Consider the following 15,212-nt stretch of genomic DNA (forward strand, 5'->3'; position numbering starts at 1 on the left):
ACGTGAAAGTATGTTCTTTTCCTTCATGGAATTCCCCGCATTCAATGATGCTCGAATTTCTGCATCTGACGCGCGATCGATTGTGGGGTGTTTTGGGGGAAAAACCAACCAATTGATCACATTTTCCCTCAATTTTTAACTTCTCACTGTTGTGTCTCCCAATTTGACACACATTCACAGGCGAAACACTTTCCTAGTGGAATAAGTGGTTGGCAAATCTAATTTCAGAGAATGTCATGATGAATCAAGTTGTGTAAATTCAATAGCCAGAACATTGAGAATCATCCGAAGCGACCCATCACTCCCCTATGGTCACTGCTGTGCTCCAAGGGAAAGAGAATATGCCTTAAATCTGTACACTTCTAGAACATGAATTTGTAGTCTGTTACTACATTAATTCCCGAATTATAATGAATCTCTTATGTTTCCATTAGATATTTCTATAAGAATCGACTTGAAAGTGCTATTTTTGGACATCTTTTCCAACCATAACCTCAAAAATACAATTAAGAGAGCTTTTAGAACCATATTTGAAAGATTTCTAAATCACAAAGTCTTAAATTTGCTGATTCTCCGTCAAAATAGCCCAGAAAGTTGTCTAAATGGGCATTTTTCAAGTAGAAATGACTATTTTTGAGGTTATGTTTAATTTTAGTACAATTTGCAGTGTTTCTTGGAATCAAAGGATCAAAAAAGCACTGTTAATTGCTTGAAAATGCTTAATTCGACTAGAGCATAATGATTTATGTGCTAGAATGCGAATTATTCACTAAATCTGTCCTTGATTCATTACATAACCTAGAAAAAAGATTTTTACGTTTGTTTCTGGGTGAAAATCGAAGGAAATCCAAATAATTTGGATGATTTGTCTGTAAAAGAAGCACTCAGGAAAGGAATATTGTAGGTTTTTCAACACTTCCACTTCTTAAGTACTTCTTTTGAGCCGTACACCACATCTGATTGATGTATCTTTCCCTTGCTTTGGCCACTCTTCCAAATTCTCTGTCTCTCTCGATACAGTTCTCCCCAGTGATTGCCTCTCGTCTCCACAAATTCAATTGACACAAAAATTCTAATTAAATTTGGCTTCACTTTTCCATCTGCGAGGGCGGCAAAGGCGACCCTAAAAAAGCACCACGTGAAGCACCACAAATAGACATGAAAAAGTTTTCTCTCCCTCTCAGCCCACACAATATTTAGCACAAATCGTGCGGTAAATCACAAAAATGGACAATAAAAGCTCATGCTCATGGAGGGTGGTGGTGTTAAAAAAGTGAGACAGAGAGAGTGGCATTGGTGGAGGAAGAAATTCGAAACACGACTTGCATATTTAATTCTCCACCACGCGATACGTGTTTGCAGACAACGGATTATCAAAAACCATCACGTTCTTTTCGTTTTCGCTAGGCATATCTTCGCGCCACTCTCTTTTTTCGTCGAACTCTGCAACCCCCAATGCAAATGGTGATAGAAGTGAGGTGAGAAAACACACATTTTCCCATCGCCATATATGATTTCACGATTGGCCTAAGCATTCGGCTTTGAAAGCATATTATTCCACCCAATTGCCGTTGTTTCAATTCCACCAACCCCGCAACAACATCGCACGAAGCTTTGGCCTACAAAGTGACACCCAATTTTCAGGAAAGTTGCCGTGTGTGATTCAACCCTCAATTTATAATCCTATTACCGCCAGTTAAATATGGTGAAATATCAGAAATCAATCAATCAACCTAATCCATAATCGTTTTCAATTATCATCTCCATTGTAGAGTGAAATAATTAACTAAAACTTTATTGGGAATATCGCCAGAGAAATCTATGTTTGAAAGGATGAAAAATCTCGCGGGAAATAGTGAAAAGATGCTCGTTGAATCAGGAATGGATTCCTTTCGTCTCGGAGAGTGATTGAAAAATGTGAAAAGTCCTCGTCGCAGCTCAAGAGGCCCCACAGGAATATTATATCTCAATTTGAGTAGTTAGTTTTACAATGTATTCCAACCCGAGACGCGAGAGAGAAAACGTGAAGATGCGAATCACACCGTCAGCTTCTATATCGCGGGTATAAATCATTGAAATTTGCACGTGAAAATAATGCAAAAATACGACGTAACAAATTCACGAGGAGTTTCACAGAGTCTAGAAGACAGATAGACAGATTTTGAGTGACTTTTCCCAATTGAAAAAGCTCTCAAGCTCTCATTGCATGACACCGATAAATTCATTCCAATTGATGATATTTAAAACAACAATCTCTTCTATAGATTGAATATAGAAATTTCACTCTAGTCTCTCAACTCTGTTGGTGCGTTTTTTTGCGTTCCGCATGACTTCCCTCAAGAGCTTTCCCACCATCAGATTTTCTTGGGCACGCGGGTGTGTTTTCGCATCCACGAGTTGGAGAAACGACAGAAAAGCAAACATATAAAAGCAAGGTGAACATGACTCTTGAATGATGACTCAATAAAATATGAATTATGTGCCATAAACATAGATAAAGTCATGTTCAGTATCACACGCACCAAGCAGCAAAGCTCCTTGCCTTGATAGAGTGGCTGCGATGGTGAAAGCTCAGGAGGAACTGTGCGCGGTTGATTGATTAGTTTATCTTCTTTGTTCTGTCGGATTATTCTGCAATTTTCCTCCATCCGGGCTTTGCGTGAAGATTAAAAATTAATTAATGCGATGCATCATTTGAGAGCAAATTTAATTTATCGGAAAATTCAATATATACAAAACTCTTTGCGGACGTGAAAGTTGTGGGGGGGAAACTTTCTCACGAAATACGATCGTGGAAAATGGTTGTGTGAGAAAAGGCTGAGTGTCGAAAATATGGAAATTTCCATCCCCCCACCGCAGCTTCTTCACCATTGGAAATCTATTTATCTTCTGACAGAGGGGATAATAAACTACACAAGCAAACAGAGTCGAAATGAAATTGTGTGCGTAAGACAAACTTCTGAGGTCCCACATTTTCTCCATTTTCCCCATGAGGCATCCAAGAGTGGAAGTCTTATAATTAAGGCAAATTCATGCTTTTTGACTTGTGTAATGTTGTGAGAGCGCGACTTTTCATCTTCTCACTCATGCATTTGTCTTTTGGCGCTTTTTTCCCGTGCCTCGGCTTTTGCGAAATCACTCTGGGAAAATTCAATTTGGCAGAAATGAATAAAATTGAGGAGCAGAAGATACGCGAGAGCCCGAGACAGACGAGGAGGAATTAATATTTAATGTTAGGCCAAGGAGGGAATTTTTACCGTGTGGACTTGTTTTTTCATGAATATGAGAGATTCCACTGCCAGATGTGATTTGGTCGGAATGGAGAAAAAAAAAAAATAATTTGTAGAGCACCGGGGGGGGATGAAAAACATCCCGGAATAGCCGAGATCCTCTCTTTATTGTCTCTGTAATTCGCGTTGGCAGCAGGTGTTTGCGCCACTCGCCCAAATGCACTCCTCGCCATGGTATTAAGCAAAAACTTCTTGGCTCTCCGCTTTTTCGCCTCCACCGCGAGCAAGTCATAAAAATTCTTGTATAATAAACACGAAAGATAGAGAGAATGGCACAAGAAGCATGTTTGGAAGCTTTCATGTGGCTCTTTTTTCGCCGGCGCAATGCTAAACCCCACCAAGATAGAGCTGAATTAGAGTGTACATAGAGCAAATCTAGAGAGCATTTTGGCACTGGGAAAATACAAGAGAACTTTTCTGCATGTTTTCATACTCAAGATATACTTTTTTGCCATAAAATTCCGTGAACATTTTCCCAGTGAAATGTTGGCGGCGAGTTTGGGAAACATTTTTGTAAAAATTTATTACACAAAGTCATAATAGAGAGTTTTTCCCATGCGGCAAATTCGTGAATATGTCACAAATTCGGGCAATTACAGTCTTTTTTCTCTTCCATCCTATGATCAACTCCGAATTTATATTGCAAAGCTGGCAAAGAGGTTTAACATGACAATATGCTTGAGTGTCGTTAAGGGTTTATAAAGTGATACAAAGTGGCTTTTGCCATTAAATCCTCACTCCTTGGTGAGAGATTCTGTTGGAAATATTTCTTCAAAGTTTTATTAGAATAATTACAAGGAAAATTTGCCTTCGTTATTCAAACATCCTGAAGGAAAGAGCGCTAAAACGTAATTGAGCTGCGATGGGAGATTACGTTCTCGCATCAATAAAGTGCCTTGAGCAATTTGTCGACATAAATCTCAGAGAAAAAAGCCATCTTAAAGACTTTAAATTGAAGTGTCTTGGAATTTTTTTTTCTTTACTCAATCACATGAGAAATGAGCTTATAATGCAAGAAATATGTTCCGTGTCTCTCAAGAGAAGATTTTGTCTCTCCTGATTTGTTCTGGGAAATCTGGCAGAAATAATGGTGAAAGATTATAAAATCAATACAATTGGGAAGAAGAACACATAAAAAAAAAGATTGAGAAGGGAAGAAATCAACGTTTGTCATGAATTGAGAAATGACGTGGAAATTTTTTACAATCAAAATTATATGACGAGAGTTTTCACAATATTTCGTCTCAACTTTTATCATTTTCCAACTTTTATTCTCATTTATGACCAAGAAAAACTCTGTTCGGAATTTCCTCTCAAAAGATCATTTTATGCTAATTTGGGGAATTTATTTTTACTGCCTCTCCAAATTGTTCCCATCGCTCGCCTTTTTATTGAATTATTCGCACTTCATTTGAATTAAGGATAATGTCTTTATTGGATTTGTAAATGCGGAGCTTTGAGGAACTGACCTTTTCGAAAATCCACTAATTCGCGCCAGCTTCGGAGATTAGCTGAAAATCCTCCTAAAGTGTCTCACGTGAAGATTCTCTTCTTCACGCCAAATCTTCGAGAACAGTTTGTATAATTTTATTGATTCTCTGTAATTTCGAGGGTGAGAATTGAAGAAGGGACGTTCAGAGCTGTGCCAAAAGACGATAAAAATCCATTTCACCTGGTGAAAATTGTATCTTATTCCGTGGCAAAGTGAGTCTATTGATTTTTAATTTGCCCAACTTCAGCACTGATTGTCCATTTCAGTGTCTGTGATAGTCAAATTGAGTCGATAAATGCCATAGCAATTTCATTCCTGGGAAACTTTTCGCGTTATTTTCATCCCCTTTTCCTGGAAATTTGCACACACGAAATGTCTGTGGGAATTTTTGCTTGATTTTCATGTTTTTTTCCCCATTGCACATTTCTCTTTTTTCAGTTTTTAATTACCCTCTAGAAATGATGCAAAATTCCTCATACATTTTTCAAGTATGCAGAGTGTTTTGATGAGAAATAGCAAGTTCTTGGAAGCAAAATGAATATAATAAATATTTTTGAAATCACAAGCGGCACTTCAAAAAAGAAGCTAACTTTTGCCTCCATTTCAGCCTCACTTTGCTCGCGAATATGAATTGGTGTGGAAAATATAATACCGAAAATGCAAATGAAAAACTTAGAGGCAGAAATCAAGAGGCAAACATTTTAGTCAGAAGTGGTGTACAGCTTTAAAGAAAGTGATAGAAATTGAAAGTGTTAAAATATTTCGAATATTTGCATTGCAAAAGCTTCTCAGAAGAGCCCAGAAAAAGCCCTTAAATTCATTCAAGTGTCTGAAGTCTTAAGTGTTGAAGAAAATCAACAGAAAGTGGTGTACAGATTTCAAACCTTTCATCATCCCCTTGCCAGAAATCTATTTGAGTGAGTGAAAAATTTCATCAGAGAGAGAGAGAAAAGAGTTTTAAAACTAATAAGGAGAAATCTGGGGGAGATGAAAAATGTGTTAAAGTGCACAATTTGCTGTAGAATTTATTTAGGATTTTCCCATCCTTCATCGCCTGCTTTTCACCACATTTCCACTTCCTTTTCGCGTCAGTGAAAAATTAAGGGTTGAACTTATGGTTGAATACAAGCCATACATGGGAGCTTTATGATTGATTTCCCAATGAAAATCTCGGTTGGAAAGCGTGTAAATTCTGTGACAGTGGCAGAAACTTTTGCAATAAATCACCTCAAGAGAGCTGAAGCAAAGTGATGTGAATTGCAATCTTGCATCTTGTATTAAATGAGTTTTCATTTCTTCTCTCATGATTTTGAGCTTTCATGTCATATATATTTCCCATTTCCCAAACCTTCCAACACATCCATTTCCCCGGAATTGAGTGAATGGCGGCGCCATGGGAGCTTTTGAAGTAAGTCGAAAAACCACTTTTGATGCACTCAAAGCTGAAGCATTAGGAAAAAATTTGCAAAATAACAAACAAATACGTCAACGACATAGCTTCTCTCTCATCCATCAAAAGCCGCATGAATAGTTCACAGAAGCGGAAGTAACATAACCATTTTAATTGACATGCATTTGCATTGAATATATATATTTTCACCCTTGCCAGCTTCGCAGAGGAAATAAAATAAAACGTGTAGTCTTATTAGGGATTGTGCCAATAATTGAACTTCCCACGATTGCAATGAACATAGTGAACACATTAAGCTCATTTCATGGTGGAAAGCTCTGTCTTATGAATAGATTTGCCAACTGGGAAGCACTCGTTTTCGCACACAAGCACACAATTTAAAATGCTTGCTGTGAAAGAGCTTCTCTCCTTTCGCCATGAATGCCTGAAAAGTCTCCGAGAGTCACACACATGTGAGGATAGTATGAAATAAATGGAATTTAATTAGTAAATTTGCATTCAGCCCCCATTCATGCGATTTATTGTGCACACACACACACACAGTGGCGTGGGTGGGAAGATTACGCGCGTTTGTGGCTTTTCCATTCATTTTACATTATATGCGAAATGCGACTTTTTCACTGTAGCACAAACTACCGCACAGATTTTATGATTTTATGTGGCCCATTGAGATTTCAACGTGCATGATTTTGGCACGAATGCGGGAATTTTCGCCGGAAATTTGGATAATATTTTTTTCTCTCTCTCTCGCTGATGCTCTAAACCACGCACGTTTTATGCACAATTGCTGGCAACTAGAATTTAGTACAGCAAACTCTGATTCTTCTCTAAATAATCAAATTGGTGTTGTTTTTATAAAGGAAATACAGAAAAATATATTTAAAAAAAAACCATCGTATTTTAGAGAGATAAGAATGTGCACATAAAAGAAGAAAATAAATAATTGTGAATTCAAATAGTGAACAAAAAAAGTGAATAGATATTAAAAAAATTGAAAAATTATTTTTAAAACTTAGAAAAGTTATTGCTCAAATTGTTTAAATATAAACTGAATATGAAAGAAGTCTGGAAAAATACCATTTTTAATACTAGGAATTTAATATTATAACATTTGTAGAATAAAAGGCATTTTTTCACAGAAAAAATTAGAAGAACAGTAAAATTTCACTTATATTTTCAAATTTTCCACAGAAAAAATTAACAATTTTTTGCATATTAATTTGTATTCTATAAAATTTGTAGCTAAAAATGCAAATTACAAAATTTCATTCAAAAATTCCAACATTTCACGAAACTCGAATAAATGAAATTCTTCGCATTAAGCGCTAAAAAAGGACAACGACTTAACACAAGTTCAATGAAACGTTGGAAAAAAATATCATTTGATGATGTTTTGATATTTTGAAATTCCCTCTCGCGAAACTTTGACCCAGAAGAGGAAAAGCTCAGCAATTTTCCACACAGATCCTGGCTGAACGTACTGCTCGTACATCACATTTGTTGCCCCAAAGAATCACACACAGGGATATTTGCGTGCAAAAAAGGGCAAAAGAGGGATTCTGTATGCATTGTATGTACAATCGGTGGCGAAAGGATACAAGGTTACATAAAAGGGGAAGCGGATTACCAATTCAAACCCGTCCCAATATATAGTGCGCGCCTTCTTTTGCCTCTCTCCGAAGATAAATCACTGGCAGATGTTTGCCTGAATTCAATATTTGCCAAAACATCATGAAACATATATGGCGAAGCCCCAGGAGAGCAAGTGATGATCGACTTGAGCGCTTTCGCAGTTCCGATAAGATTTGTGCGTTTTTTATTCCCACTCAGTTACTCTTCTCGCACTGCCTGAGATGGGTGAGATCGGACCTTTTTCCACACCCCCCATCGACGAGCGCCCAGAAGCCCACCCCCTGTCATGCCATCGACATGCAGGGTGTATTAAGATATCCGGAGAGGCGGCAAAAGGAGCTTTCAGCACGCTGTTGCATTCGGGGCGCTCTTCCGCAGGGGCGGACGAGCAGAGGGTGGATTTCAGAGCATTTACCCCATCGTGTGATGCCTCCTCAACCCCTTAATGCGATATAAATCCGATACAGTGTCTGAGGATGGAATCTACATGGGTTGAAATTGTATATTTATGAGCTGAAAATTATCATGTGAATTGCTTTTTGCCCACCAAAAATACATCTTTCTCTCTCTCTCTCTCAGTTTAGATGAAAACTAATAAATATGCCAATGCATGTTAACACTCTCCGCTCCACCCTCTTTCTCCATCTGCCCACACTTTTCCTTTCCCTTTTTCCCCCTTCATCTGCGAGGGGGCGGAGAGAAATATCGGACGCGATGGAAAGAAAAAGCTGAAAAGCGCAAAGTTACTTCTGCACTTTGTCGTTTTCTTTCATGGCGGAAAATTAAATTAGAGTGTAGAAGAGATGAAAGAGGAAACATCGAATTATGAAGATTGGAATCGCCCCCCTTTTTTCTGTTCTGAAAGCACTCTTTTTGCCTTTGAAATTACCATAACGATTTTTGCTACGAAAAAAAATACACTAATTCTCTTGATTTTAGCAGTAATTGGAGTGCAGAGAATACGATAATGATCTTCTTCTCTTCGGGAAAATCTGGTGGAAACTTTGTAGAGAGTCTCGAAAATGTTTTAACAATCCATGCTTAGTTGATTAATAAAACACAATCCAAATAAACCCTTTTGAAAGCTTCGCTCATGTAAAAATTTCCATAATATTCCATGAAAGCTTTTATACTGAGAAAATATTTCAAGAATTCACGCACGAGTTTCACCGTATAAAAATACACGCTAAAAGCATCGCTTTCATGTGAAACATCTTGAACAAATATGAATTGGCGAGATTAAAGAGAGATTAAGTGGGCATTATCAGCACGAAAGTTGTGAAATTTTTGGTTGGGGAAGAAATATTGCAACGTTTGCCTCTTTTGTCCCACTCACATCCATCTTTCCAGAGAATCTTCGCTCGCCCAGCGCAAAAGCAGCACACGAAAGCTCTCTGTAATAATTTATTAAAGCACAAGAGGGTGGACAATTTTTTCCCCAGCACGACACATTCTCTAATATCATTCTCCTGCCGGCGAAATGGAAAATAAATAGAATCTTATCACTTAAGGAGAGTCGCTCGAAGCCATTTAAATATCAGATTTCCATTCTCTCTGTCTCTCGATTTGTCCTGGGCGCGAAGGGAATGCTGGATGGACAAATTCCACGACAGCGAGCGAGAGAGAAAAAAGGATCTCGAGACGTCCATATGGATTTGTGTCTCATCCCCCCAGAGAGAGAGAGAGGGTGGCGTGATGACTGGATTGAGCTTGAGCGCGGATAAGTCAAAAATTCACACTTTAGCCGAGGGTGGATTTGCCAAGGAGAGCAAAGGCCAAGTGTTAGGAAAACACTGCATTGCCATTTAGCATGATATATTCATGAGTTTTCCCCGTTTTAGGATTATTTCACGTCGTCACCTCGCTTGACATTTTCGCACATGACGCAAAATGGGGTGGGCGGGGATGGGTGGCAAAACATGAGGCGAGAAGAGGATGGACGGAAGTGGGTGAAAATTTCAACCCTTCTCAATCATTCACTTTCCCAACACTCCACGCCACTCGCATCACCCCTGCAGAATCCATTAATTTATTCACTGAAATAATGCCCCGCAGTTGTGAAATATTTCTCATCAAAATGCTACTGTGAAGCATCATAAATGCGGAAAAGCATATGGAGGGCATTTTGCTCATCTCCGCCACGCTAAGCCAGCACAATCACGCAAAAGCTCCATCATGCTGCTGTTGGCCAATAAATTTGTGCAAGAAATCCGAAATGAAAAGTGTGGGACAAAGTGAAGAACTTCAAATGGTTATCAAATGCCCAGGAGCTTTCCGGAAAATTCAAAGCTCGTCAATATATAGAGTGTAAGCTCAAGATGAGCTCTTCTCTACCAAAATGTGCCCAATCTTCGTCTGTGATCAGTTGCAAATATAATTAAGGCGCCCAACATCAAAGGGCGTCTCTTGTCCCCCAAAATTCACCCCCGCAGTCGAGCATTATTTATTTGTTCTCACGCAAATTGCACAAATGCCATCACTTGAGTGTTGACTTTTCATCTCCTCCACATGCACTTCCATCAAGATTTCCACTTGTTTACCCCATCTAGTGGAATTGCTTGTGTTGGCATTTCGACAATTGAGAAATTTCCTCATTACTCGTCGTAAAAGCATTTCATTGGGAATCAATGTGACTTCCGTTTGAGTGCGCACACACACACGTCAGGAAATAGATTTCCAGATTTCCACTTCCTCCATAAAATTTATTTCTATCTCTGGTGCGAGAGAATTTTCTCATCTCTTTGCCTCCTTTCGCGGCATAAATATTGAAAGGCCGCGGAGAGGGTGAAATGGAGAGGAAATGGCTGAATGTATTACCGGCAAAAATAGGTAGTCGCAGGGTGAGTGGAGGAGCTTAAGAGAAAAATTCTGTTCATAAACCCCAAAATACCAATCATAACTCTCTTTGGGAGCACTGTGCGGAATTTTCTGCACTTTCCCCGACCACACACAGAATAACTTTGCGCCAAGGGGGAGATGTTCCGGCCGGAAGTGGTGTACATGTCAGAGGACGTCTTAGGAACTGCTGAAATATTCACAATATTACTTTCCTGAGTGCTTCTCTGAAGAAATAGAGCAATTCTTTGATACATTTTTGACTTTTCACATAGAAATAATCACACTTGTGCTTTTCTAGGTTATGTGGCTAGTTTAAGTCGGATTTAACCTCCAAAAACAACAGTTTTTTATATTTAAATCACTGATTTCAGTCAAAAAGACTGTCAAGAATAGAAAAATCATACATTTTCATGCAAAAAATGTCTCTGTTCTGAATTTTTGCAGCTGCGAATTGTAAAAAGTCACACATAACCTCAAAAATAGCATTTCAGGGATTTTATGCTGGGAAAATATCCACTTAGAAGCTGATTTTTAAGACTTTAAACTCAAATTGGTCTAAGAAAGCTTCGAATTTGGCTTCTAAATGGAATTTTTGAAGATTAGCTGATATTTCAAGTAATTTGCTGAAATGTCATGAAGTGGTGTACAGATTCTAGCCACATTGTCTCTGCCTGGGTTTTCGTCAGGCTTGGAAAATAAAAGCTCATCCTTGTGCGCGTTTGAAGCTATTTTTAAGCCCGGGGGAGCTTTCTCAGTCGGCAAATGAGTGGCCAAGCATGCATAAAAGCATCGTGAATATTAGATTGCGAGTTGAGGAGTGGCAAATATTCCCTCGATAATATATATACATATGTATATAAGCAAAAAACACAGCAGCGTAAATTCAATCGCAGTTGAACTTTGTGATACAGCGTTTCGAGCATGTGTTAATTATGAATTTGCCTGGCTTATGGCACCACCACCAGCAATTGGCCACAGTCTGGGGGTTTTTGGGTGGGCGATGAATTAATTGAAAAAGCGAATTTTGATTAATTATCGAGTGCGCGCGACGCGCCATGGTGAAATTGATGTGGTCACAATGTATTTTTCAATCATTTAGAGCGAAAGTGGCGCAAAAATAATCAACTCAAATCTGCACTCTGGAGCATTTTATCAGCAAATTCACAGAATTTTTTCCACACCCGAGAGAGAGAGAGAGGTTTACATTTGCAAAACTAATATGCAATCAATCATGAGCTCATCGCGTGGGTGGGATTTCGAATGGGGAAACTTTAAAAGCTCTTTTTCCACCCCCACGAGGAAAAACTCCTCGGGAAAGGACACACTCGTCGAATAACTCTCTATCCCTGGTAATTAAGTGGTGAATGGAAGTGGGTGATTAAAATAGAAAATTTCCACTCTGCATTTCAGTTGTTAATCAGAAGTACACGGTCCAGGTGCACGATGAATACGTCATGACGGGAAATACGGCGGTTCTCAAGTGCCAGGTAATTAATTAGGATAAAATTCGACCGCGCGGAATGTGGCAAAGTTATTGCGCCACACATATTATGCAAAATGCAAAGTCGGGTGGAATTGTGCTGGGCAAAAAAGCTCCTCACGTATTGTATGTTGTGTGTGTGTGAATTCAGGTGCCGAGCTACATGGCGGACTACGTGATGGTGACGGCGTGGGTGCAGGACACAGGGATGCACCTCTATCCCAACACCGACATCGGTGGCAAGTACACCGTGCTGCCCAATGGGGACCTGTACATCAGCAATGCCGGACCCAGTGACGGCTTTAAGACTTACACGTGCCGAGTGGTCCATCGACTGACAGGTAAATCCATCATTTCACCTGCGCTGACTCCACTCCAAACAGGAGATTAAAGCTCAGACCCCATTGACTGTGCTTCAGAACTTGATGAATGATTTTTTGAGCGCTGTTCGAATGCAAAAATCTACAATTCAATGCCTAGAATTGTATTTTAAGTGAAATACAGTGCCATAAGACGATTTACAACAGTGTGATTTCATGCTTTAAGCTCTCTATTCATACAACTCCTCAAAATACGTTCAGTTCCTGGGGAAAAACTACAGAATTTGTCGATCATGTCAATTGCATTGTCACGTCCATTACCCCAAATTGACAGTCTTTCCACTTGAGCAGCGACACCTAATCTTATACCATTTTGCCCGCAAACCGAGAAAATCGTATTATCTCCAATTGATATTTAACAGTGGATTTTCTGCACCACTAATCCCATCCCAGATTTATTGTTCTCTCCCAACTTTGGAATAGAAAGATTCTGGCGGATTTCAAAACATCATTTTAAAGTTCCACTCTCTGTGGATACTTCCAATCAATAGCAATCCCAGCTGCAATGGCACGAAAGAATTGCTGGTGTGTTTAAAGCTCTCACATTGACACAAAGCATTATAGGGAGGAAAAGCTCTCTGTGGCAGACAATTGTGCTGGACTGTGTGGTGATTTTATCCGCATTATCGTGCGTCAAATCACCCGATTAAGCAACAAGACAAGCCATCCAGTTGATAGTTTGAGAGAGAGAGTCTGCTGGTGGTAAATTCAATTAAGTCACACTTGAGCTTGAGGAGTTTTCCGCACTGTCACGACCGCTCTTGGCGCTCTCTTTTCCTCAATCTTGGGCGAACACCGCCAACCCCCACTGAAATGGGGGTCTGTCGCAGCCGTACTCTCAATCAAATCCACGCGACAAAAGGAGGCAATTTGCTAAAGTGATTATGGCGGTGAAGAAGAGCGAAGCCAATCTCTCTGTCGTGCATTTTCTCCGCATCTCATCACTTTAATTACTTGTCTCCTGTGTGGATTTATCTCATCGTATTTGCCCAGTGTTTTATCGCCATCCACACCCTTTTCCCAAGCGTGATTAGCTCTCCTTTTGTCACTCACCCAGTGGACCCATAATCCCCACGATGCGGTGCAATATTGTGGAAAATTGAACGCACACCATTTTCACCATTTCTCCCCTTCTGCAGGTGAAATGCAGGTATCGGCGTACCCGGGCAGGATCATCGTGACCGAGCCCAAGGGAGTCGTGCAGCCGCGGATTAACGTTGAGAAGCACTCGTCACGCCATGTGACGCTCAACGGACACATCACGTTGCCTTGCGTGGCCCAGGGACACCCGGTGCCCACCTACCGCTGGTTCAAGGAGGACAACGAGCAGCTGCTGCCCGTGCAGCTCAGCGACCGCCTCACGATTCTGGCGGCGGGTCTGCTGAAGGTCCAGAAGGCGCGCCTCGAGGACACCGGCAAGTACCTCTGCTGGGTCAACAACTCCGCCGGCGAGGAGACAATCCAGGTCATGCTCACTGTTTCAGGTAAGGAAGATCAGAAACTGTCCTAACCTCACTTTTCTGCTACTATTTCGCCACTATATCACTAAAATAGGCCATAAATTGAGCTATATATTTAATTAAACTCAGAAATGTTCAGAAAAGGCAAAGGATTCGATAAATAAGTCTGGATTAAACTGATGTCTGACATAAATTTTGAGGTTATGAACCTAAAAGTAGCAAATTTATGGATTTGAGCTTATGAAGAGAGCTTTTTGTAGTTATTTTCGCCTTTCAAATTGTAATTTTTGCTAAATTCCCACATTTTGCAGTCATTTATCTTCCAAAAGTGCCTTTAATTGATTGCATAACCTCAAAAATACCAAAAACTCTGTACATCACATGGTTTAATATCTCTCTCTTGTTACGCATTGCGTCTCAGTTGGTTCATAAATTATCATTAAGCTCTTCTAATAGTTCACACGACAATTTCCCATCTAAGCGTGTGTTCAAACTTCCCTTGCGCGCCAATAAAATATGGAGTTTAATTTCACATTAAACCCTCGCCCAATATCGCCGAGTGGAAAGAGCCTTGGCAAACTTTCACACAAACTTAAATTGAAAGCAACATTGAAATTAATAACGGAGCCGGAGATGGAGTCATGAAAATTTAAGAATATTGCTTTTGAGAATTCCATAAAATTGCACTGGAGCGACTTCGTCGCTGGAAGCAATCTGAGTGGATGGATGCGATGGGAAATGATGTCTAATGGCATTTCTGGTGTTGTTTCACACACGAGCAGCTCCGCTGACGGCCCACCTGCAGCCGCAGGTGCAGACGGTGGATGTGGACAGGGACGCCCACTTGCAGTGCATCGTGTCTGGCTTCCCCGTGCAAGACATCGTGTGGCTGCACGATGGGAAGCCAATCCTGCGAGACAATAGAATTGAAATTCACTCTGAGCCACCGCGAATCATCATCAAGCGGGTGCAGAAGGACGACCAGGGAATGTACCAGTGTCTTGTGACAAATGATTGGGAACAAATTCAGTCGACGGCTGAATTGAAGTTGGGAGGTAAGCAATTTTTCCACTCACCTCCTTCTTTTCCGCCTCTTCTCAGACAACGATCCTGGGGCAGAAAATTGTCCTTCCCACACGACTCAATGGACATTTGTGGCAAATAAGACACTGAACACCAATACAAAACGATATATTGTTTGGGGTGGAGGGAAATAGAGAAAAATTGCC

The 15,212-nt window shown here is 40.1% G+C and overlaps 1 protein-coding gene across 1 annotated transcript in view; it reads left to right on the forward strand.

The window, feature by feature from the left end:
• The window catches only part of LOC132257777 (cell adhesion molecule Dscam2-like), a 44,549-nt gene that overhangs the window by 17,078 nt on the left and 12,259 nt on the right, over window positions 1-15,212 (forward strand). Inside the window, exons 6-9 of the mRNA XM_059754807.1 lie at window positions 12,074-12,150; window positions 12,295-12,484; window positions 13,663-14,007; window positions 14,766-15,038. Coding sequence (XP_059610790.1) covers window positions 12,074-12,150; window positions 12,295-12,484; window positions 13,663-14,007; window positions 14,766-15,038 — 885 coding nt within the window. The remainder of the gene's footprint in view (window positions 1-12,073; window positions 12,151-12,294; window positions 12,485-13,662; window positions 14,008-14,765; window positions 15,039-15,212) is intronic.

The sequence above is a fragment of the Phlebotomus argentipes genome, unplaced genomic scaffold, assembly GCF_947086385.1.
Source record: "Phlebotomus argentipes unplaced genomic scaffold, Phlebotomus argentipes genome assembly scaffold_4, whole genome shotgun sequence".
NCBI lineage: Eukaryota > Metazoa > Arthropoda > Insecta > Diptera > Psychodidae > Phlebotomus > Phlebotomus argentipes.